The 25,935-nt window shown below is 37.5% G+C and overlaps 1 protein-coding gene across 1 annotated transcript in view; it reads left to right on the plus strand.

Moving 5' to 3' along the window:
* The window catches only part of EFCAB5 (EF-hand calcium binding domain 5), a 115,470-nt gene that overhangs the window by 56,830 nt on the left and 32,705 nt on the right, over positions 1–25,935 (plus strand). Inside the window, exon 9 of the mRNA XM_059908637.1 lies at positions 15,033–15,188. Within this exon, the coding sequence (XP_059764620.1) occupies positions 15,033–15,188 (156 nt within the window). The remainder of the gene's footprint in view (positions 1–15,032; positions 15,189–25,935) is intronic.

Below are 25,935 nucleotides of genomic sequence, written 5' to 3' on the forward strand. Positions count from 1 at the left end.
TAATGTGTTTTCTAACTTCCAAAAATGTTTTTTTTTTATAAATAAATCTATTGATTTTTTGAGGTCTTTTCCATTGCTCCTGTGCTTAGAGGTTTCTCTCCTTCCCATGATCAGCTAAATATTCACCCATTTTTTCTAGCTCTTTTTGCTCTGTAAAATTAATTTGAAAATTATTTTGGTAAATAATGAAGTGAGAGTCTGACTTCATTTTCCCATAAAATGACTAGCCAAACATACCTATCACTCTACTTATTACATAAACCTTTCTTTTACAAGTAGCTGATTTTCCAAATGAAATTTCTTCTACATCATTACTTTCCTTCTTTCCAATGGAAAAAAGTAGAGTATTTTACAAAATTTGAATGACTGAAATTTTTTTTTAATGGCTTTATTGAGTTATGATTTACATACCCCCAAATTCACTTAATTTTAAGTTTACAATTTTATGATTTTTTTTAAACATCTTTATTGAAGTATAATTGCTTTACAATGGTGTGTTCGTTTCTGCTTTATAACAAAGTGAATCAGTTATACATATACATATGTTCCCACATCTCTTCCCTCTTGCATCTCCCTCCCTCCCACCCCTCTAGGTGGTCACAAAGCACCGAGCTGATCTCCCTGTGCTCTGCGGTTGCTTCCCACTAGCTATCTATTTTACATTTGGTAGTGTATATATGTCCATGCCACTCTCTCACCCTGTCACATCTCACCCCTCCCCCTCCCCATATCCTCAAGTCCATTCTCTAGTAGGTCTGTGTCTTTATTCCCGTCTTGCCACTAGGTTCTTCATGGCCTTTTTTTTTTTTTCCTTAGATTCCATATATATGTGTTAGCATACTGTATTTGTTTTTCTCTTTCTGACTTACTTCACTCTGTATGACAGACTCTAACTCCATCCACCTCATTACAGATACCTCCATTTCATTTCTTTTTATGGCTGAGTAATATTCCATTGTATATATGTGCCACATCTTCTTTATCCATTCATCCGATGATGGACACTTAAGTTGCTTCCATGTCCTGGCTACTGTAAATAGAGCTGCAATGAACATTTTGGTACATGATTCTGAAATTTTTTAGTGCCCATGTAAATGCAGTTTTGCCAGAAAGAAGAGGATTCTCTATGACCAACATGGACCATTTTCCTGTTGGTATCAGATAAATCAAAATCAGATGGATGGAAAAGAGGCTTTCTTTTTACTTTAACAAATTCAGTTGCAAAAACAGATCACAATTTTCAGTAAAAATATTTTCAATTTTTCCCATATAAATTAGAAGTGGTGAGAAAATTTTAGTTCCATGTTGTCTCTTGTTACCTTGCCTGCTGTTGACAAAGCTGTCACCCTTTCATTGTCTTTTCACATTTCTTGGGAAAGCCAATTTAATTTGCCAGACTGAAATGAAAAAATAAATCATGGTACGACTTCTTATCCTTGTTCGATTGAGAATAAATTTATTCCAGAGACCTTGTTTTAACTGTAAATTGCCAAAATAACATCACCAAAGTAAATATTTTTAATTAAGAGAACTATTATTAGAGTAATGTAAAAATGAACTACAAGTTCTTCCCAATTTCAGAGAGAGAAGTCTTCTCTAGCAATGTCATGTTAAAATATAACTTCTCCCATTCTTCTACGTGATTGGAGACCTCTTTTTAAAAAATCCAAACCATTGTTATTTCCCCAATTCTAAGATGAACAGTTTTCTTTTTGCACTTCTGAAAGCAAGATGCATCTTACAGGTGATGGATATGTCTATGATCTTGGTGATGATGATTTCACGGGTATATACTTATTCCCAAACTCATTGAATTGTATATATTAAATATGTACAGCTTTTTACATGTTAATCATACCTCAGTAAAGTGATTTTTTTAAAAAAGATGCATCTTACAGTCAATGTGTACATTAGTGAAATAATATTTTTTCCTCTCTTCTCCAACCCCTAAAATCTGGGGTTTTTTTCCAAAATCTGTTCTTAAATCAATAGTCTCTTATGATTGGTGGTTTTCGATAATTGAAAAAAAATGCTATATGCACTTTATAAGCAAATCACCTAATATAAGATGACAAGAAAGATGAAATTAAGAGAATTTTTAAAGGAATATCAAATTAATGAAAATAAGCAATCAAATAAAACTGAGCAAATTTCAAGATTAAAAATCATTTCATGGAACCAAGAATTTTTTATATTTGCAAATGTTAAAATTTTATATTTGTAAAATTTAAAGTTAATAAAGGGGCTTCCCTGGTGGCGCAGTGGTTGAGAATCCGCCTGCCAGTGCAGAGAATACGGGTTCGATCCCTGGTCTGGGAAGATCCCGCATGCCGTGGAGCAACTAAGCCCGTGCGCCACAACTACTGAGCCTGTGCTCTAGAGCCCGTGAGCCACACCTACTGAGCCCACATGCTGCAACTACTGAAGCCCACGCACCTAGAGCCCGTGCTCTGCAGCAAGAGAAGCCACCGCAATGAGAAGCCCGCGCACTGCAATGAAGAGTAGCCCCCGCTTGCCGCAATTAGAGAAAGCCCGCGCACAGCAACAAAGACCCAACACAGCCAAAATAAATAAATTAATTAATTTTTAAAAAAGTTAATAAAGACAGTTGGATACTCTTAAGCTTTATGGGTTTCAGAACATTTTAATAGAATATATAAAAGAAACATACATTACAACAATACATGAATAAAAATTCACAATAATTGTGGAGATATTAAAACTTTTTTTGGAAATACCTTTATTGAGATAATACATATACTATATTTATTTCCTATGGCTGCTATAAAAAATTATTACAAATTTGGTGGCTTAAAAAACAAAAGCAAAAATTTGTTCTCTCACAGCTCTGGAGGCCAGAAACCCAAAATCGTTATCACTGAGCCAAAATTAAGGTGTCAGCAGGGCTGCACTCACTCTGGAGGGTCTAATGGAGAATTTCCTCTTCCAGCTTATGGTAGCTCCTTGCGTTTCTTGACTTGTGGCTACATCACCAGTCTCTGCCTCTGTGGTCACATTGCCTTTTCCTCTTCTGTCTGAAAAATCTCCCTCTTATAAGCATACATGTGATTGCACTTAGAGCCCATCCAAATAATCCAGGATAATCTCCTCATCCCAAATATCTTAACTTAATCAGGGCCACAAAGACTTTTTTCCCATATAAGGTAATATTTACAGGTTCCAGGGATTGGGACCTGATTTCTTTAAGGGCCGTTATTCAGCCTCCTACACATACCTTATAATTCACTTATTTAAAGTATATAATTTAATGGTTGTTAGTACTTTTACAGAGTTGTAACCATTAAAACAATCCATTTTAGAACATCTTCATCACCCCAAAAAGAAACCCCATACCCATTAAGCTAGTCATTTTCCATTTCCCTCTAAACCTCCAGCCCTAGGCAACCACTGATCTCTTTTCTGTCTCTTACAGCTTTGCCTATTCTGGAAATTTCACATGAGTGGATTCATGTGATATGTGGTGTTTTTTTACTGGTTTCTTTCACTAAGCATAATATTGTGAAGTTGTAACATGTTTCAATACTTCATTTCCTTTTATTGCTGAATAATATTCCTTTATATGGACATACCACATTTTATTTATCTATCCATCAGTTGAGCTGTTTTCACTTTTTGATTATTATATAATAAATAACACTGCTACAAACATTTGTGTATATGTTTTTGTGTGAACATGTGTCTCAGTTCTCTTAGGTATACTGTATACCTAGGAGTGGAATTGCTGGTTCATATGATAACTCTATGTTTACCCTTTTAAGGAACTGCCAGACTGCTTTCCACAGTGGCTGCACCATTTTACATTCCCACAGTGAATAAGGGTTCTAGTTGCTCCACATCCTTGTCAACACTGGTTACTCTTTGTTTTTTGGTTTTGTTTCATTGTTTTGGTTTTTTAATTATAGCCATCCTTGTGGGCATGAAGTGGTAGCTCACTGCGGTTTTAAAATGGATTTCTCTGATGGCTAAAATGATACCGAGCATCTTTTCATGTGCTTATGGGCCACTTGCATATCTTTTTGGAGAAACGTCTACTACATCCTTTGACCATTTTTTAATTGGGTTATTTGTCTTTTTATTATTGGGTTATAAGAGTTCTTTATTCTAGATACAATCCCTGGTCAAATCTATATTCACAAATATTTTCTCCTATTCTGTGGGTTATTTTTCATTTTCTCGATGATGTCCTTCAAAGCAGAAAAGTTTTTTTTGTTGTTGGTGTTGTTTTTAACTTGGCTTGCAGGATACTAGTTCCCTGACCAGGGATCAAACCCGCCCCCTTAGCAGTGAAAGGGCGGAGTCCTCACCACTGGACGGCTAGGGAATTCCCAAAAGTTTTAGTTTTGATGAAGTCCAATTTGTCAGTCTTTTGTTGTTGTTTTTGCTTTTGCTTTTCGTGTCATATCCAAGAAACTGTTGCCTAATTCAGGGTCATAAAGATAAGCTCCTAAGTTTTAGAGTTTTAACTCTTACATATATGTCTATTTAAATATCTGATCCTTTGAGTTCATTTTTGTATGTGGCATGAAGTAGCAAAACTTTTTTTGAAGTATTTGATAAGTCAAAAAGGCAAAAAATAAATAAGGATATAAAGAACCTATTATATTATCAATAAGACATTATATAAGTACGTATAGAACTTCAATCCCTATAGTGACCGTGATCCAGTTTTCATGGAATATTGATCAAAATTTATCATAAATAGACCACCAAGAGAACTTTATATAAGTTTCAAAAACTAGAAATGTGACATGTTATATTCTCTTATCGTTACATAATAAAACTGGAAAATAAACAAATTTTAAAATTATGTAAGCCCAATTATTTGAAAATTTAAAAATTATTTAGTAATTCTTAGGTCAAAATCTTACATCTGACTTTATGGAATGCTACTAAATGTTTACTCAGATGAGAAATTGTAGTCTTTTTTAAAAAATTTTTTTATTTTTATGGCTGCGTCAGGTCTTAGTTGTGGCACATGGGATCTTCGGTGAAGCATGCGGGATCTGTCGTTGCGGCAGGCGGGCTCTTCGTTGCGGTGTGTGGTCTTCTCTCTAGTTGTGGCGTGAGGGTTTTCTCTTCTCTAGTTGTGGTGCGCGGACACCAGAGCGCATGGGCTGTGTAGTTTGTGGCACGTGGGCTCTCTAGTTGAGCCGCACGAGTTCAGTAGTTGTGGCGTGCAGGCTCAGTTGCCCTGCAGCATGTGGGATCTTAGTTCCCTGACCAGGGATCAAACCCACGTCCCCTGCATTGGAAGGCGGATTCTTTACCACTGGACCGCCAGGGAAGTCCCCCAAAATTGTAGTCTTAAAAAATGCAGTGGGGTGAAGAATTTTAAAAACACAGATAAATATAAAAATAGAATAACAATGTATATATTCCCATAACCTAGGATTAATTCTTGTTAACACCATGGAATATTTTTCTAAGGAAAAATTATTTGGCTTTGTAAAAATTATCATGACCAAAATAAGAATTCAGACAACTCATAAAAGTACAAAGATGGGGATTTAAAAATTATCATAAGTTTCTTACCCAGAAATAACCATTGTTACCCTTAGGTGAACATCATTTAAAACAGCTTTATATTTTATGTCTCAGTAGGTAGAGGAATATATAGCAACGTAGATGATCATAAATTCTGTTAAAATTTTTAATTACTTTAAATAAAAAATTTTAATTGTACTTAATTCCAACAGAAGAAAGAGAAACTGAAGTAAAAGTAAGGGAATTATTGAAATTGAACATATCTTCACAAAAATTATTCTAAAATCATTCCAAGAAAAGATAATATGATAAAAATCAGAAAAGCTTGCAGTCATTTTTTTAAAATCACATATTTCAATTATAGAAATAACAGTTGACACCCCACTATAAAAGATGAAGTTGTTTAATATTTCCTCATGTGTTCCTATCTTTTTTCTTGTTATGTCTCCCAAGTTTAGTTATTTTATAATTTTTATTTTATCCAGATTTATATCATTTACTTTCTCTTCTATAACTATAGTTCCCATAATTGATTAATCTTAGTCTAATATTCAACTGGATTTGAGGTTCACTTCCTGTTCTTTTACAGTGGCTTTGCTCTTCCTGAGTTACTTATTTTGCTTCATCTCTTAATTAGCTAAATTTATTGTAAAGTTTTTTCAGGAAGGTCTCAAGGGTGCTATATTTTCTGACTTCTTTTATGTTGAAAATGCCTGCATATTGCCTCTAAAGCTATATGTTGGATGGGTATACTGTATTTGGGTCACATTTTCTTTTCACTTCAAAACATTATGGACATTGCTCAATTATTTTCTGGTATTGAATGTTGTGAACTCTGTTAGTTTTACTTTTCTCCCTTCATTCGTTTTAATTAATTCAACAAATATGTACATATACCTAACACATATATACATACACACATATCGTATATGAATACATATATGTATATATCCATATATGATATTTATCTATTTGTGTGCATATGTATATATGTGAGTAAATCCATACAATTAAAGGAGAAAGTGGGTAAGGGTGATATATATACATACTTAATACAAACTCATTAGCATTCTACATAATACCTTTGTAGATGTATATATATATATATATATGTATGTGTGTATATATATGTGTATATAAATAAATTTTTGTTTTAATGGGTGGTTTGGGCTATTAATAATTGTTTTTCTGACATTTCCCAACTTCTCTTCCTGAAATGCAAACAGCATATCTTCAGGTACTTTCATTAGAGCGAAGAGCTGTTATGTCAACAGAAACCAAGAAAGTATTTCTTGTATAGAAATATTTATAGAAAATGTTTAATGATCTGATCAATAAATCATTGAGACATGACATCTGACATAGAAGTAGTGTTGAGAACACTTGCATTTTTTTATATTTATTTTTTATGAGGTAACATTGGTTTATAAGGTTCATGTGTACAGCACAGATGGAATACTTGCTTCTAAAGAGATGTGCTTTACGGTTATTTTGTCATCACTCCCTGAAACTGGAAGAAAATCAAATTATAAATGTTGGGTTTAAAGTCAAGCTATTACACACAGGTGCCACTCAGTGGAGATACTATGCCATGCAGTTGCCCTCTGATTGTTTTAATGAGCAGTGTAATTAGCATTCAGGTTGGAGCATGTTTGGAGAAAGTGGAGTCACTGAGTAATAATTAATATAGAGAAAAAGACAAATGGAGAGATTGAATGGTCACAGATGCTTCCACATGCACATCATTTTCCTAGCATGTCTGTTTTTTGGTGGTTAAATGAATAGATGATGATCTTTTTGTTGACTTTTACCTCTCTCTCTTTTCATCTGTTTTATTGCAGTAAATGAAGATCTAGAGTAACTATTTTAGAATATTTACTTCTAGTCTCTTAGTCATTAAGTATATACTGACTGTTTATTCTCTGTGCTAGGAAAGATGTCAAAATTAGAGTTGTACTTCTTACCCTTAAAGACCAAATAATGCATTACTGCATTTCTGTATGGGAGTATGCCTATGGCTATATGCAGACATTTATGTCCGTGTGTGTGTGTGTGTGTGTGTGTGTGTGTGTGTGTGTGTGTAGATGCATGCAAACATACACTGGATAAAACCAGAGTAGGATACAGGGAATGGAAGGATCAAAATATAAGCAAATTAAGGACAGACACCACAAAAAGACAATTAGAAAGCAATGAACAGGTGCAAAACATTATGAATTATATTATTATATTATTATATTGCTGAGGGATGCATAGTAAAAGAAAAATGAGACTTCAGTGGACCAGGTTTGATGTAGGAAACTCATCTGGTGTTCATGAGTGTTAAATTTCTTCCACTTGCCATGTATCTCCACCTTGTATCTCCTTACTTTATGTTTAATGCTCTTAAACATTAAGAACAATGCTTTAAACATTTATATATTGACAGGAACAATTTTAAATGTAAAATGTGCTAGTTTATTTGAGATTGTTTTGTTTTGATTATAAGCTAAATATTTAGACATATAAGAAATATGTTTCGGGAGAGTGTCAGGCTTGTTTTAAATTCTCAGAACACTCTGGTTCCCAAAAGACAACTCCTTCTAGGAGACAAAACTTACCATTTGTATCATTTTAATGCTGGGGCTGAGTTGTTCAAGTAGATATTGTGTTCTCTATACAAGTTTGAAAAGGAACACAAGTCTTAACCCTTAGATTTCAGTGGGCTCCCATTAGCAAAACTAATTGCATTGTCTTGTGTTCAGGCTAGGAGTAAGCAGGTGCTGATAGGCAGCTCCTACCTGAAGTTCCCAGATTTCAATCTTACAGAAGATCTACCCTTTCATTTCCCTATCTGAGTGGTTAATTTGTTTATCAACAGAAGAAAACCATTTCAAGTATACTTGCTTTATCTGAACATCACTAATGTGTTTATAGAAAATGTAGTTAACTTTTTAGGTAGGAGGGTTCTTTTTTAATTTCCTAGACTTTTTGAACTCCATGAATTCCCTTTGTTTTGGTAAAGAATTTCCTAATAATCTGTTTTAAGAGAAGTCTGAAAGATAAGTATGTCTAAATTTTTCTTGGTACATTTTAAGGCAAAGATTACCTTGAGCTGTCAAAAAGTGCCCATAATTTTTTTTGATAATAGTCCCACAGATGGCTGTATGCCCCTCTCCAAAAAAAGTTTCTGTAGGTTGATTGGTTGTTTGGAACTTGAAACCCATTTTCCAAATAGAAGTAATATTTTATATAGTGGCCAGGGTCCTTGTTTTCAAAGTTCCTGAAATGGAGTTCTTAATAATCATTAAGTAACTATTTCTGTGGGGGAAAGTGCTACCTGAAGAAGAGGGCATCACCATGCACTACCAGGGAAAGGAACTTCCTTATTTCTAATCCATTGGTGATGACTATATACAAGACCTTTAGTATGACAAGGTTCATGGAGTAAAGGGTAAGGATGGCCTCAGGTAGAAGAGAGCCTCCGAAGACCCCACAGTGAGGAGCTGAAGGAGGCTGTCCTCTCATCAATGCAGATCATCCTTTCCCACCTCTGGGGTCCAGAGATAGACACACTTCTATTTCTACTGATACTAGCAATCGGCCCTTGACTGATGGATGTTCTTTCCCTGATGCAGTTTCACAGTTAGTCCCCTAAACCAGGGGTCCCCAACCCCCAGGCCACACAGCAGGAGGTGAGCAGCCGGCGAGCCAGGGAAGCTTCATCGGCCGCTCCACATCGCTTGTATTACTCCCTGAACCAACCTCCCCCCAACCCCCCCGCCGTGGAAAAATGGTCTTCCACAAAACCGGTCCCTGGTGCCAAAAAGGTTGGGGACCGCTGCAACTGTTGCCTCAAAGTAATACTAAGTATAGATTTCTCAGACAAGAGTGAATCCTTTTAAAGAACTATTCTGTAGGAGTATGTGGCCTACTTACCAGTTCTGCTCACTCTAGGCACCAGAATCTTGACTCAGATTGTCATTTGTGTTCACCATTCCCAGTTATTTGTAACAAACGTTTAGGTGTTCTTTATCTTGTAATTATCTAAATACAACAGAAGGATCAAGAATGGGTGAATGCATACCACAGAATAATAACTCTCTATATAGTTTGCTTTATGTTTGTCCCAGTGGATTGGAGATGGAAAGATGCCACAGACACAACAGCTGCAAAGTTTCGTTTACAGATACTTACAGAGAAAGTTTGTTATATAAAGCAGGATACAACACAGCATGCTTCCAGAGGATCCCTAGAGTTCCCCGCAGGGATTAGACTATTGGCATGAATCAGAGTAGAGGGTTTCAAACCATCCTGGTTTGCCTGGGACTGAGGGGTTTCTCAGTATATGGGACTTTCAGTGCTAAACCAGGAAAGTTCCAGGCAAAGTGAGGCAGTTGGTCACCCTAATTGAGGAGTTTGCTTTTCTTTGTCCTTATCTCCCACCTGATCATTGTGGAAACTCTGGCCACGTATCTACCTGCTCACCAAGGACAAGTGAAAACAACCCAACACCTTCCTGTTTACTATGGACCTCGCTAAGGTTGAGGGTCAGTTTCCCAGCAGCATCCTTCAGTAGACATAGGCTTCAAGCAATCTGAGGTCTACACCTGAATTATAAAATGGGCTTAAGAATAATTATATTCAAAACTGCAATTTACTATACAGTGGGATTCAGATGTTAAGTTTTGATTCTGCCACACTGAGGAACCAGTGTATCCCTTGGCCAGGTGTAAATAAGGGTCAGGCCTCTGCCTAGACCCTTTTTTGGGATTCTTTGTTCTTGCTCCAAAGTGGTCTGCTTTGAGACGGTCACTTCCTTATGCTCAGTTGTTTTATATCAATCAGACAGTCTGAGGCCTTCAAACTGACACAGCTCAAAGTTTAAACTTTAAATAGAGAGGCTTCATCAGCTGTACCCAAAGATTGTACTTTAACATATTCTACTAAGTCCAGGCTGTGCATTTTCCTTGAAATGGTATGCATCTGAGTGGCTTTCTATTCTCTCTAGTTCAACTGTATTTTGTAATTTTGTTTGTTTTGTTTTGCTCATTTTGTTTTCCATGTGCTTTGAGCTATGGCAGAGAAGGACAGAAGATGGAAGAATGATGGCTCTGGGGGAGGTAGAGGCAGCAATATGTTGTGAAACTACCTGAGGAGACCTTAGGAGGAAACAAGGGAATTTTAAGCCAGGGAAATGGGAGAGCCTATGGTAAACTATCCTCCAAGTTGGTGTGTGTCTTCCCAGGTCGTCTTCAACTGTAAGAAACACACAAATCAAGGAACTGTCTGATCAGCAATTCCTTATTGTTTGTATTAGTTTGCTAGGGCTGCCATAACAAAGTACCATAGACTGGGTGACTTAAACATCAGAAATTTAATTTCTCAGTTCTGGAAGCTAGAAGTCCAAGACAAGAAATTGGCAGGGTTGGTTTCTTCTGAGGGTCTCTCTCTCCTTGGCTTGTAGATGGCCATCTTCTCCTTGTACCTTCACGTGGTCTTCCCCTCTGTAAATGCCTGTGTACAAATTTCCTCTTTTCTAAAAAAATTTTTTTTGGCTGCACCGTGGGGCATGCAGGATCTTAGTTCCCCGACCAGGGATTGAAACTGTGCCCCCAGCAGTGGAAGCACGGAGTCTTAAACAGTGGGCTTCCCTCCAGGGAAGTCCCAAAATTTCCTCTTTTTTAAAGGGTACTAGTCAGATGAAGGCCCACCCTAGTCACCTCATTTTAATTTAATTACCTCTTTAAAGACCCTATCTCAACATACGGTCACATTCTGAGGTACTGGGGGTTAGGCCTTCAACACATGAATTTTGGGGGCACACCACTCAACCCATAACATTGCCTAAGCCACCTTTCACCAGTATGGGTTAGACTGTGTGTTTCAGTCTGTCACTTTTAGTATTATTGGATATTAAATGAGGCCTTTGTTCAATTCATTTGTTAAGCAAAGTTTTTAAAGATCAGAACATTTTGCTGCTTTGTTGAATATATAATTAGCATTAATTGTTTTTAAAAGTTCCCTGTCTGAGACTGGAAAGCTAATTTTCTGCCAAATGCTATATGAACATATCACTTCTTCAATGATAGATAGCAAATATAATATGTGTATTTCAATATTCTATAGTTCTTGCTTGCAGACATTTCTGAAAACGTTATTTACTACCAAGGCTTCCAAACACAATTTGGAAGTTAATACCTAACGTAGATAGTTTCCAAACATAGTTTTCTTCCTACTGCTCTCAGATCACCCACTTCATCAATCTTCCAGTATGTCTATAATTAAATAAGTGTGAATCCCAAGGCTGTAGAATCTAACAGTAGCTACCAACCTGTTAAGTGTGACATTTACTGCATTCTCAACATTTTGATTTTCCTGTCAGAAAGGAAAATCCTAGAATTCATTACGTTGGGATCCAGCACACACAGACAACTTGATTAAGTTCAGTTCAAATGTTTAACAGCTCACAAAGTGATTAAACTGAAGGATATTAGTAGCTAATCATATTCTTAAATTCATCTAAGCAATTATTTCAGGACTTATGGATATTAATTGACTCATTCCTTGGGAGGATGTGAAAACACAAAAGCTACCATATGTTTTCATTTTTTCTGTTTTTACAAGAGATACTGGCAAACTGCTATAATTGTTCTATTTGGAATTTGATTTGTAGTTCAGCTGGCATCTGGTTTTCTTTCATGTCATATAGCCCATGCTTACAGAACATGCTCACTCAGAAAAGCCATAGGCTATAAATCTAGAATGTTAAATGTCTCTTGGAGAAACAGTTAAACTAATTCTTTTTTTTTTTTTTAAAGACAGCTTTCCATCTTTATTATTATTATTATTATTATTATTTAATCTTATGGCTGTGTTGGGTCTTCGTTTCTGTGCGAGGGCCTTCTCTAGTTGTGGCAAGCGGGGCCCACTCTTCATCGCGGTGCGCGGGCCTCTCACTATCGCGGCCTCTCCTGTTGCGGAGCACAGGCTCCAGACACGCAGGCTCAGTAATTGTGGCTCACGGGCCTAGTTGCTCCGTGGCATGTGGGATCTTCCCAGACCAGGGCTCGAACCCGTGTCCCCTGCATTGGCAGGCAGATTCTTAACCGCTGCGCCACCAGGGAAGCCCCTTAAACTAATTCTTGATTTAATAGCATTCCCACAGCCAGAAAATTCATATGGCTTTGAGGTCAATTCCCAAAAGCTTAATACAAAACAAGATGAATCTTTTCATGAATCAGTAATTTTTATTTCAGCATTAGAGCACTGAGCCACAATATTGCCAGAAAATGTCAATTATTCGGTAATTCTACCTTATCAGTAATTTAGAAAAGTACCTACTATTCAAGCAAAAAGTCATTAAGGATTGAACAATAGGATCTTAGAATACTGGTATAATTAGGACCAGTTGCCTTAGACCATCTAATTCAAACTTAAGTGAGTTTGAGCATAAGAATCACCCAGAGGGCTTCTAAAAACAGATTCTAGGTCTCACTCCAGAGTTTCTGATTCAGTAGGTTTGGAGTAGGGTCCCCAAATTTGCATTTCTAACAAGCTCTCAAGGGACCACACTTTGAGAACCACTGATCTCATTGAGTTTTTCCTTCTAAAATACGTATGTCAGCTGAGAGGACTTTTATTTTATAAAGAAAACCTTCTTCATCAATTTCTTACCTAGCTCAAAAGGAGACAAGAGCGATGGCTGCAGAGAACTTATTGCGTGAAATACCTATACTCTGTACATATACAGGGTCCTCTCCATGACCCAGTGATGTAGCGACTGTGGTAGCTATTAGGGAACAAATTAAGGAACTGAGAAGTCCAGCGACTCATCCAAGGTTACTCAGCCAGTAAATATGAGAACTGGGATTTGACCCCAGACAAAATGTGAGGTATTAACTGTATACTATTCTGCTTCCCAAGTAACAGAAAAGAACTTAATTGTGCTCATTAATCCATCAAGAAAAATGACAATTAGGTGGTTTAGGCAGTTAAGGAAATGAAGTATTTAGAAAAGCTCCTTTGCTGTGCTTTAAATTTTCCTCTTTTGATCTCTAAGCCAGTTGAATGATGGTTTATGATTCATTAGCATGGATTCAAGCCTAATATAGCTCTTACATAATACATCCTAAATTTGCCTATATGATATTAATGAGGAAGTGAAATATCGACTATAACCTTCATTTCAAAGATTATGTCAATGAAATATGCCAACAAAATGTTCCATTTCAAACAAACTGTATTAGTTGTTATTCTTTAATTGTAAGAAACAGAAACCAACCTGAGCTAACATAGCTGAAAATGCAATGTGCAGAAACCAAAGGCAGGAATTTGTTCTGGCTTCAGGAAGAGACTAGAATAGGGAGTTGGAGAACATCAAGACTCTTTTCTCTCTGCTTTTTGTTTCATCTGTCTCTGTGTACAGACTATTCTGCATCCTTAGTTCACATGGAGAAATCTGGCCTCCCAACAAATCTTAAGTTTACATTCACAGGTCCAGCCCCTCTCAGAGATCAGTTGGCCATTCCCCAGTCCTAATTCTCAATTCGCAGTATAGAGAATCTGAATGAGTTTGTTTAGGATAAGTATCCTCCCATGGCCCAATCATTTCTAGCTATGGAAGCAGGGTCATTCAGTACAAATTTGACTGCCACTGTGCTTGGGGCAGAGGAAGAAATCATTGACTTGTGAGGTAGGCTAACACTTAAAGAGGAGTCCACTCAGAAACTCTTCCAGTGGTTGATACACTGCTCTCTATCACAAGATACTTACAGTCAGATGTAGATCAAGATTGTAATGTTCCTGACCTATCAAATTAGCAGAAATGTGGAAAGCAATACACACTGATGATGAGGCTGAAGAGAAACAGCCACTCATACATTAGTTGTGGGAGTGCACAAGGGTACAAGCCTGATGTCAAAACCTACCAAAGATACAGATGCGTTTACCTTCTAAGCAAGCAATCCCACTTCTGGGAATCTATTCAACAGGGCTCAAGAGGAATAGCCCAAGAGCATAGGTGTTTTCAGATTCTAGACTTTCAAAAGATAAATCAAATCATGGACAAAGGATACTTTATTGCAAAATCAAAAGATAAAAAACCACCCACTCTCCCATCCCTTTACTCCAATAATTAAATGTAGCCAGTCTTGGAAAACACATGCTCTTATATCCCCTACATCAAAAGAAAAACTACATTCAATTTTTAGAGCTATTCATTTATAGGCCACATTTTATGACTGCTGCTATTTCATACTGTGAGGTTAAAACTGCTCCCGTATAAAACTGATGTGATCTAGAGGGAAATTGTTCCAAAAATATCTAGTCCCGCTTGTATATGGTGTTGGGGACTGTATTGATCACCTCTCTCTGCAGCATAGCCTTGTATAATGACACTAACATGAAAATACTTTATCTAAGTGACAAGCAAATGATATGGAAAAAATTGCAGTCAATAATTTCATGCACATCAACTGAATCCTTGGAAAAAATCCAAGTAAAGAACACAGTTTAAAATCAATCATTTATCCTCTTTTTCTCCACAGTTCATCTCTTCTCACACTGCAGGCTTTAAAAGTGAAATGTTTGAGGAGCTCCTTAAGCACCTTTGCCACTGTGCAGATGAATTCAGGGAGGTTATAAAAACTGACATGCGGAGACAGATGTTTGCTGAACTCTTCTTGCATTGTGACTGTGGGAAGGTAAGGTAAGACCCTTAAAGCAGTGCTTCTCAAACTATTTGTTATGAAGGACCCGTTTTTAGGTTGTTGTTGGTGGTGGTGATGTTTTTAATATCCAACCTGTTGTGGACTAGTAATGAAAATGGATTACTAGGAGGGAAAAAGGACATACAAAATACAATTCACGTTTTATTATCAGATTCAAATCTGATTTATTATCACTTTCTCAAGCTGCTATAACATTCTAGATGCTATTCTCAATTTCTACCTTTCTCACCACAGGTTACCTCTCGAGTGGCACTGTATTTCATGATTTATAACTTGTCCGTAAGTTTCTTTCCCATTCTTAAGAATGGGTTGCTTAGAATTGTTTTTGCTTACTCTCTTTGCTGGTGGCTTCCTATAGAAAAGAGCTGCTGGGAATAGAAAGCCTACCACATTTTATTCTGCTTCTTAAAAACAAGAAACATTTATATCAAAAAGTATTTCTAGAAATAGGATTCGGGAAGGCACTAGTGTGCCAGGATACCAAATGGATTTGCAAAAGTAGATACAAACTTTACTGAAATATATTTGTTTATGAACCTTATATTTATTTGTTTGTATCCCCATGTTCCTGAAAAGATTTAAGGAAGCTTATAAGAATAGATAAAATGCAACAAAATAACATAGATTAAAAGTAGGATGAAAGAAGAAAAAAATAAGAGGCAGGATACTAAGTGAAGCTGGGAACAAAGCCCAAAATGCATACCAGAATGACCTAAATATTTGCTCTGGTTGTCTACAGGTCTGAATCTAATCTTCCTAGTAGTGAATGTGAAAGGGAAACATGACGAAACACACTATTGACAATGCTTTTAAGATAAATATAAACTGGAGCTAAGAAGAAGTGCAGAAATTTGGGATAAAAAGTATAGTCAGGAGTTTCTTCTGAACGTACCCATTAAAGGGGCCCTATGTGATGAAGTGAACATCTTTATGCTGGACTTATAATAAGTGAAAAAACGACTTTATTAGAACAGTTTCTTTTTTTTTTTTAATATATTTATTTATTTATTTATGGCTGCGTTGGGTCTTCGTTGCTGCGTGCGGGCTTTCTCTAGTTGCAGTGAGTGGGGGCTACTCTTCGTTGCAGTGTGTAGGCTTCTCATTGCGGTGGCTTGTTGTGGAGCACGGGCTCTAGGCACATGGGCTTCAGTAGTTGTGGCACGAGGGCTCAGTAGTTGTGGCTTGCGGCTCTAGAGCGCAGGCTCAGTAGTTGTGGCACACAGGCTTAGGTGCTCCGCAGCATGTGGTATCTTCCCAGACCAGAGCTCGAACCTGTGTCCCCTGCATTGGCAGGTGGATTCTTAACCACTGCACCACCAGGGAAGCCTGGAACAGTTTCTTAAAACCACCTTACATGTAGGTAAATGATACCACACCTGACTGCAATTCAGAAAAAGCAGTTCTTAAAGGAGCCAATGCATTACAGTCTAGGTTCTCAGATACCTGCTAATTTGGCTTAAGTCAGGAATATATTTTATAAAATCTGAAATGTCTATGTGTCTTTCAGGCAATCCTTGAAAATTGTTTCTTTTAACAGAGCTAATAATAAATATTGGGTAACATGGGTCAAGATTTTACTCCCTGACAAATGCCTGGAGAACAACTATCCTCTGTTGGCCAATTTAATACCAACTCATGTGTAGTACAAAACATTACCTCACATAGTGGGATATCCCACACAGTGGGATAATATTTAGAAAAATAACTCAGGTTTGCTTATGCTTTTTGCTTTTCTTCCCATCATTCAAACAGTAGTTATGTGCTGATCTTTGACGGAAGGTAGATACAGTCTAGAGTAAAGAAGTTATTCAGAAACTCAATTAATTGAGTTTCTGAATATTTTCAATGAGGAGCTGCGACAAGAGTTCAAAATCCTCTACTTTCAACTGAAAATTCTGGGATCTTGAGAAAGAATGGAGAATCATAGAGTGAAGAAGAATGCAAAATATGACATCAAAGCACTTCTTCTGTCAGTGGGAAGTTGTGACCAGCTGATGGGAGATGGAGGTTGGAGGGGATGTGACTACTGCTTAGGGGTTGCCTGGATCCCTAAGTCAGAGTTAATATCTGATATTACACTCTTATACCCCAACCAGGGTTGTGTGTTGAAGGCAACATTGTAGACACTTAGAAATTCCAAGTAGGTTGAGGAGAAATTTAAGAACACCAGGGCTTATGCATAATTTCCTGGGTGTAGCTCAGAGACTGCAAGCTTCATTGAGAAGTCCTGAATGCAACATGGCACTAAAGAGGAAGGTTAGCCACTGCAGAAGGAGGGGTCTAGGTGGATGAGCCTGAGGGTAGTCCCACTCCTGTGGCTAGAGGAAAGATAATGAGTGTTCCTAAATACCTGTGTATAAAGGGGGTGGGTGTGCAGAGAAGATGACAGTAAAAGTTCTGGAAATACCCCCAGAAAGTGTCTAACACTTGAAGTTGGGACAAGGAGAACCATGGGCATTAACAAAAAACACCAAAAAAAAAAAAAAGGCCCACTTCCAAATGATTCAGTGGGATGAACTCCATGTGGTCAGAATCAACAAGTACTACTGGCACTGAACTAATTGCCCCTTTATTTGATGGTAGGACACTATGTAAGCCTCCAAAGAAAAATGGGCAAAGGATATGAACATAGAATATGTAGAATCACTGCATACTCAACAGATGAGCAAAAACATTTTAAAATGACAATACCGAAAAATAAATAAATAAAACAAAATGATAATACCTATTGCTGGTAGGGATAGAGGAAAAGTATTTTCTCAAACATTCCTGGTGAAAATTTAATAGTATAGTATCTTTGTAAAGCAATCTGGATATACCTATTTAAATAAAAAATACACACATCCTTCAACCAAGTGATCCCATTCCTGAAATTTTTATCCCAAAGAAATAAAAGCACCAGTAGATAGAAAATACATGTACAAGGATGATTCCTATGGCACTGCTTACACATGAAAGAGAGAGAGAGGGAGAGATAAAGGGAATGTTTATCTGTAAGGAAATGTTTTTTAAATGATGGTACATCTACATCTTGGAATATCATGCAGCCTTTATACAAACTGAATAGATCTACACCAGCTGACTTGGAGGATTTTTATACATTATTAATGAGTGAAAAAAGTAAAAGATGGAGAAATGTATGTAATAAAATCCCATTTTTGTAAAGCAAACAAGGACATAAACCATATGGGTACATATACATAGGTACACATGTTTGTATATCTATAGCTACATGAGCCTAGAGAAATGTTTATAACAAGACACGTAGTTAACTGGAATGAGGCTCAGGATCCACCATTCAGAGTGGTCCTTAAAGGCAGAATGTCTCCTCTGAGATATTTATTCAGTTGAAGTTTTCAGAATTAGGTACAGCATTAAAAAAAAAAAGCAATACTAGTTCTTAGTCAGAGGATGCTATTAAAAATATATATTGGGGCTTCCCTGGTAGCACAGTGGTTAAGAATCTGCCTGCCAATTCAGGGGACACTGGTTCGAGCCCTGGTCTGGGAAGATCCCACATGCTGCAGAGCAACTAAGCCCGTGTGCCACAACTACTGAGCCTGTGCTCCAGAGCCCGTGAGCCACAACTACTGAAACTAGTGAGCCACAACTACTGAAGTCCACGCACCTAGAGCCCGTGCTCCGCAACAAGAGAAGCCACCGCAATGAGAAGCCCGCGCGCAGCAATTAAGACCCAATGCAGCCAATAATAGATAAATTAATTTTAAAAATACATATATATATATTTTATATACATATACATATATATATATATATATGTATATATATATGGAGCCATGCTTTGTTGAGTGAGGAGCAATGATCTTTTAAGTGTTAACCAGGATCTTGAATCCACAGTGCCATCCACTAGCTTCTTGTTTCAACCAGCCATGTTCCAAATTGAACCCCTAGAGATAAAAAATATATATATATATGTGAAATTAAGACTTTACTACATAAGATTAGCATGAAATTAGACACTGAAGAAGAAAATATTAGTAAACATAAGGACATAGCAATAGAAACTATCCAAACCGAAGCAGAAAGAGAGAGAAAAAGAAAATGCCTGAGTGGTTATAAAAGACTTTTCTCCTCATTTAAAATGTTATTTAAATGATCATTTACTCTTTGAAGCAAAACTAATAATGTATTGTGAAGTTTATAATATATGTAGAAGTGAAATGTATGACAACAATAGCAAAAATAATGGATGGGAGAAAATAGAAATAAGTTTCTTACATTAGGCATAAAGTATATAATATTATTTGAAAGTAGACTGTGATAAGATAAAGATGCATAATGTTAAATTTTATAGCAATTACTAGAAAAAAGAGAGGCATAGCTATTAAACCAATTGTGGCAATAACGTGGAATATTAAAATATAATCAAAAGAAGGCAGGAATGGGACTTCCCTGGTGGTGCAGTGGTTAAGAATTTGCCTGCCAATGCAGGAGACACGGGTTCGAGCCCTGGTCCGGGAAGATCCCACATGCCATGGAGCAACTAAGCCTGTGTGCCACAACTATTGAGCCTGAAAGCCAAAATTACTGAGGCTGTGTGCCACAACTACTAAAGCCCGCACGCCTAGAGCCCCTGCTCTGCCACCGCAACAAGAAGCCCGTGCACCGCAACAAGAAGCCCGTGCACCACAACAAAGAGTAGCCCCCACTCTCCTCAACTAGAGAAAGCCCACGCGCAGCAACGAAGACCCAACACAGCCAAAAATAAATAAATAAATAAATTTATTTTAAAAAAAGGCAGTAAAAGAAGCAAAAAAAATAAGGAGGAGAGAAAGAGGAAGAGGAAGAAGGAGAAGGAGGGGGAGGAAGAGGAGAAGAAGAAGGGGAAGGGGAAGGAGAAAAAGAAGGAGAAGGAGAAGGAGAAGAAGAAGAAGAAAGAAGGAAGAAGAAATGGGACAAAAACAAACGAAAACCCAGGTAGCAAGATGGTCTATTTAAAGCTAACCATAGTGATAATTATTTAAATGAATATGGGCTAAACACACCAGTCTAAAGACAGAGATTGTCAGGCTGGATAAGACCAATATAAAGATACAAATAGTTTAAAAGTAAAGGTATGGAAAAAGATATATCTTTTGGCTACATTAGTATAAGACAAAGGAGCCTTCAGAACAGGAGTATTACCAAGGATTAAGAGGGCTATAGTATAATGATAAAGGGGTCAATTTGATAAGAAGACATAATAATTCTAATTGTCTATACACATAATAGAGTTTCAAGCAAAAAAGGACAGAACTGCAATTACAATTGGAGAATTAAACACTACTTTCTTAGCAGTTGATAGAACAAATAGACAGAAAATCAGCGAGGATATAAAATACTTCAAAAATGCTGTCAACCAACTTGACTTTGAGTGTTATAGAACATTTCAACTCAACAACTGCAGAAAAACATACTTTTCAATTGCACTTGAAACATTCACAAAGATGATCACATGCTATACCATGAAACAGATCTCGATAAATTTAAAAGAATTGAAATCACACTGTGTACGCTCTTTGACTACAGCAGAATTAAGTTAGAAATCAATAACAGAAAGATAGTTGGAAAATCCCCAAATATTTAGAAACACTTCTAAATAACCCATGAGGAAAAAAAAAAAAATCACAGGAGAAATTAGGAAATATTTGAAACTGATAACTAAAACACAATGTAATAAAATTAGAGAAATGCCACTAAAGAAGTGCTTAGAAATTTATAGCTTTGAGTGCTTATATAAGAAAATAAGATCAGTCTAAAATAAACAAATGGGACCTAATTAAACTTAAAGCTTTTGCACAGCAAAGGAAACCATAAACAAGACAAAAAGACAACCCTCAGAATGTGAGAAAATATTTGCAAACGAAGCAACGGACAAAGAATTAATCTCCAAACTGTTCATGCAGCTCAATATCAAAAAAACAACAACCCAGGGCTTCCGTGGTGGCACAGTGGTTGAGAATCTGCCTGCCAATGAAGGGTACACGGGTTCAAGCCCTGGTCTGGGAAGATCCCACATGCCACGGAGCAACTAGGCCCGTGAGCCACAATTACTGAGCCTGCGCATCTGGAGCCTGTTCTCCGCAACAAGAGAGGCCGCGATAGTGAGAGGCCCGCGCACCGCGATGAAGAGTGGCCCCCGCTTGCCACAACTAGAGAAAGCCCTCGCACAGAAACAAAGACCCAACACAACCAAAAATAAATAAATAAATAATTTTTAAAAAACAAAAAAACAAAAACAACAACCCAATCAAAAAGTGGGCGGAAGGGACTTCCCTGGTGGCACAGTGGTTAAGAATCCGCCTGCCAGTGAGAGGACAGGGGTTCAATCCCTGGTCCGAGAAGATCCCACATGCCTCGGAGCAACTAAGCCAGTGTGCAACAGCTACTGAGCCTGCGCTCTAGAGCCCGCGAGCCACAACTACTGAGCCCATGTGCCATAACTACTGAAGCCCGCGCGCCTAGAGCCCATGCTCTGCAACAAGAGAAGCCACTGCAATGAGAAGCCCACGCACCGTGTGGAAGAGTAGCCCCCGTTGCCCCAACTAGAGAAAGCCCGCACGCAGCAACGAAGACCCAACACAGCCAAAAATAAATAAATAAATAAATAAATGGGCAGAAGACCTAAATAGACATTTCTCCAAAGAAGACATACACATGGCCAAGAGGCATATGAAAAGATGCTCAACATCACTAATTATTAGAGATTTGCAAATCAAAACTACAATGAGGTATCATCTCACACCAGTCAGAATGGCCATCATCAAAAGATCTACAAACAGGGTTTCCCTGGTGGCACAGTGGTTAAGAATCCACCTGCCAATGCAGGGGACACAGGTTTGAGCCCTGGTCTAGGAAGATCCCACATGCTGCAGAGCAACTAAGCCCATGCGCCGCAGCTACTGAGCCTGCACTCTAGAGCCCACGAGCCACAACTACTGAGCGCACACACCACGACTACTGAAGCCCACACGCCTAGAGCCTGTGCTCTGCAACAAGAGAAGCCACCGCAATGAGAAGCCTGCACACCACAACAAAGAGTAGCCCCCCCTTGCCACAACTAGGGAAAGCCGGCACGCAGCAGTGAAGACCCAACGCAGCCAAATAAATAAATAAATAAAAATAAAATAAATTAAAAATAATCTACAAACAATAAATGCTGGAGAGGGTGTGGAAAAGGGAACCCTCTTGCACTGTTGGTGGGAATGTAAATTGATACAGCCACTATGGAGAACAGTATGGAGGTTCCTTAAAAAACTAAAAATAGAACTACCATATGACCCAGCAATCCCACTACTGGGCATATACCCTGAGAAAACCATAATTCAAAAAAGACACATGTACCCCATTGTTCATTGCAGCACTATTTACAATAGACAGGTCATGGAAACACCTAAATGTCCATCAGCAGAGGAATGTATAAAGAAGATGTGGTACATATATACAATGGAATATTACTCACCCATAAAAAGGAACGAAATTGGGTCATTTATAGATGGACCTAGAGTCTTTCATACAGAGTGAAGTATGTCAGAAAGAGAAGAACAAATATCGTATATTAGTACATATATGTGGAACCTAGAAAAATAGTACAGTTGAACCTATTTCCAGGGCAGCAATAGAGACGCAGATGTAGAGAATGGACATGTAGACACAGTCAGGGAGGGGGAGGGTGCAATGAACTTGGAGATTAGATTTGACATAAATACACTACTATGTGTAAAATAGATAGCTAGTGGGAACCTGCGGTATAGCACAGGGAGCTCAGCTCGGTGCTCTGTGATGACCTAGATGGGTGGAGTGGGTGGGGGTGGGAGGTCCAAGAGGGAGGGGATATATGTATACATAAAGCTGATTCACTTCCTTGTACAGCAGAAACTAACACAACATTGTAAAGCAATTATACTCCAATTAAAAAAATAAAATTAAAAAAACAAGAGCAGTCTAAAATCAGTGATCTAAGCTTCCATCTTATAAAGCTAGAAAAAGAAAAGCAAAACCCAATAAAGGCAAAGTCAATAAAAAGGAAGAAATGATACAGAAATCGGCAAAAATCAATGAAATAAAAAACAAAATACAATTGTGAAAATCAAAACAAAAGCTGGCTCTTTGAAAAGATTAATATAATTGATAAACCTCTAGGTAGAGTGATCAAAGAAAAAAGAGAAGAAACAAATTACTGATATCAGGAAAGAAAGAGCACTACAGAGCCCACAGACATTAAAAAGACAATGGGGGGGGGGACTTTCCTGGCAGTCCAGTGGTTAAGATTCCACCCTTCCAGGGCTTCCCTGGTGGTCCAATGGTAAAGAATCCGCCTTCCAATGCAGGGGATGCGGGTTCAATCCCTGGTATTCGGGGAGCTGGGATCCCACATGCCACGGGGCAAGTAAGCCCGCGCCACAACTACTGAGCTTGCGTGCCTCAACGAGAGAGCCCATGTGCTGGAAACTACAGAGCCCACGCACTCTGGAGTCCGTGCACCACAACTAGGGAGAGAAAACCTGCATGCCACAATTAGAAGACCCTGCGCCACAACTAGAGAGAAGCCCGCATGCGGCAAAGATCCCGCGTGCCTCAACTAAGACTGGACGCAGCCAACAAAAAAAGGAAGGAAAGGAGGGAGGGAGAAAGGAAGGAAGGAAGGCAGGGAAGGAGGAGGAAGGAAGGAAGGGAGAGAGGAAGGAAGGAAGGAAGGAAGGAAAGGAAGGAAGGAAGGAAGAAAATAAATAAGAAGACTCCGCCCTTCCACTGCAGGAGGTATGGATTCAGTCCCTGGTCAGAGAACTAATATCTCTCATGCTGTGTGGCATGGCCCAAAAATATTTTTTAAAAAAAAGTTTTTTTAATAAAATAAAAAATAAAAAGACAATGAGGGAACATTATGAACAACTTTATGCCAATAAATTTGCCACTTAGATCGAGTGGACAAATTCTCTGAAAGACACAAATTACCAAGTCTGACTCGAAAGGAAATAGAAAACCTAGATACTCTCATATGTATAAAGAAATTAATGTCATTAAAAACCTTTCCACAAACAAAACTCCAGGCCAAGACGGCTTTACTGCTGAATCCTAGCAAACATTTAAGGAAGGAATAATTCCAGACCCACACAAAGTCTTCCAGAAAATAGAAGCGAGAACATTTTCCAACTCATTTTATGTGACCATCATTATTCTGATATAAAAGCCAGACGAAACTATCTCAAGAAAAAAAAAAAAAAACCTGTAGGCTAATATCTTCCATGAACCAGATACAAAAATCTTTAAGTTAATTTTAGCAAATTAGCTCAGCAATATATTATAAAGGTAATATATTAAGATCAAGTGGAGTGTAATCCAGGGATGTAAGATTGGTTTAATATTCAAAATTCCATCAAGGCAATTAACCATATTAAGAGACTAAAAAAAGAAAAACTATATGGCCATCTGACAAAATTCAACACACATTCATGATTTTTTTTAAAAACCTCTCATCAAACTAGAAATAGAATTTTTTTCAAAATGATAAGGAGCATCTATGGAAAGCCTACATTTATACTTAATGGTGAAAAAATTAATGATTTCTTCCTTATATCAGGGACAAGGCAAGGATGTCCACCCTCACCCCTTTTATTTAACATTGTAGTGGAGGTACTAGCCAGTGAAGTAGGCATGAAAAGAAAAAGAAATCCTCTTTAGTCAAGATTACATGATCTTCTATGTAGAAAATCCTAAGGAATATAAAAATTGAATTCACTAGAACATATACATGAATTTAGTAAGGCTTCAGGACGTAAGGTCAATACATACAGATCAATTGTATGTCTATATACTAGCAATGAGCAATTGGAAAATGAAAATTTTAAATGCCTAAATCACATACATGAAATACAGATAAATTAAACAAAGTATATACAATACCCATAGACTGAAAACTACCGAACATTACTGAGAGAAATAAAAAACCTAATTCATTGAAGAGACCAGTCCTCATTTCTCTCAGAGACCATACTCATGAATCAAAAGACTCACTATGTTTAGTCAGTTCCCAAATTGATCTATAAATTCAACACAATTCTGATCCAAATCCTAGTAAGCTTAATTATAGAAATTGACAAGACTGATTTTAAAACGTTCATGAATTTCAAAGGATGCAGAGTAGCCAAAATAATTTTGAAAAAGAACAAAGTTGGAAAATTTACACTAGCTGATTTAAGGATTTAATATATATCTACAGAAATCAAAACAGCACGGTATTGGCGTGAGAATAGACAAATAGATCAGTGGAACCAAATAGTAAGAAATGTAACCACATGTACATGGTCAGTTGATTTTCAACAGAGGTTCCTAGGATAATCTTTTCAACACATGGTGCTGGAAAAACTGGCTACCGACTTTGGGGTGGGGGGGCGAGTTGTACTCCAAGCTTTACCTCACACCAAACATAAAAATAAGCTTGAAATTGCCTTTAGACCTAAATGTTTAAGGTAAAATCACAAACTTCCAGAAGAGAACCTTAAAGGAATATTTGATAAAATGGACTTCACCAAATTTAAAATTCTGTTCTCTGAAAGACACTATTGAGGAAATGAAAAGACAGCTATAGACTGGGATAAAATATTTGCAATAGATTTAATGACAAAAGTTGTGTGTCCAGAGTGTATAGAGGACTCCTACAACTTAATGAAACAATCTAATCAAAATGCCATGGGTTTTTTTTTTTTAACTTTCAGGAAAG

Source organism: Balaenoptera ricei, chromosome 20, assembly GCF_028023285.1.
Source record: "Balaenoptera ricei isolate mBalRic1 chromosome 20, mBalRic1.hap2, whole genome shotgun sequence".
In the NCBI taxonomy this organism is placed as follows: Eukaryota; Metazoa; Chordata; class Mammalia; order Artiodactyla; family Balaenopteridae; genus Balaenoptera; species Balaenoptera ricei.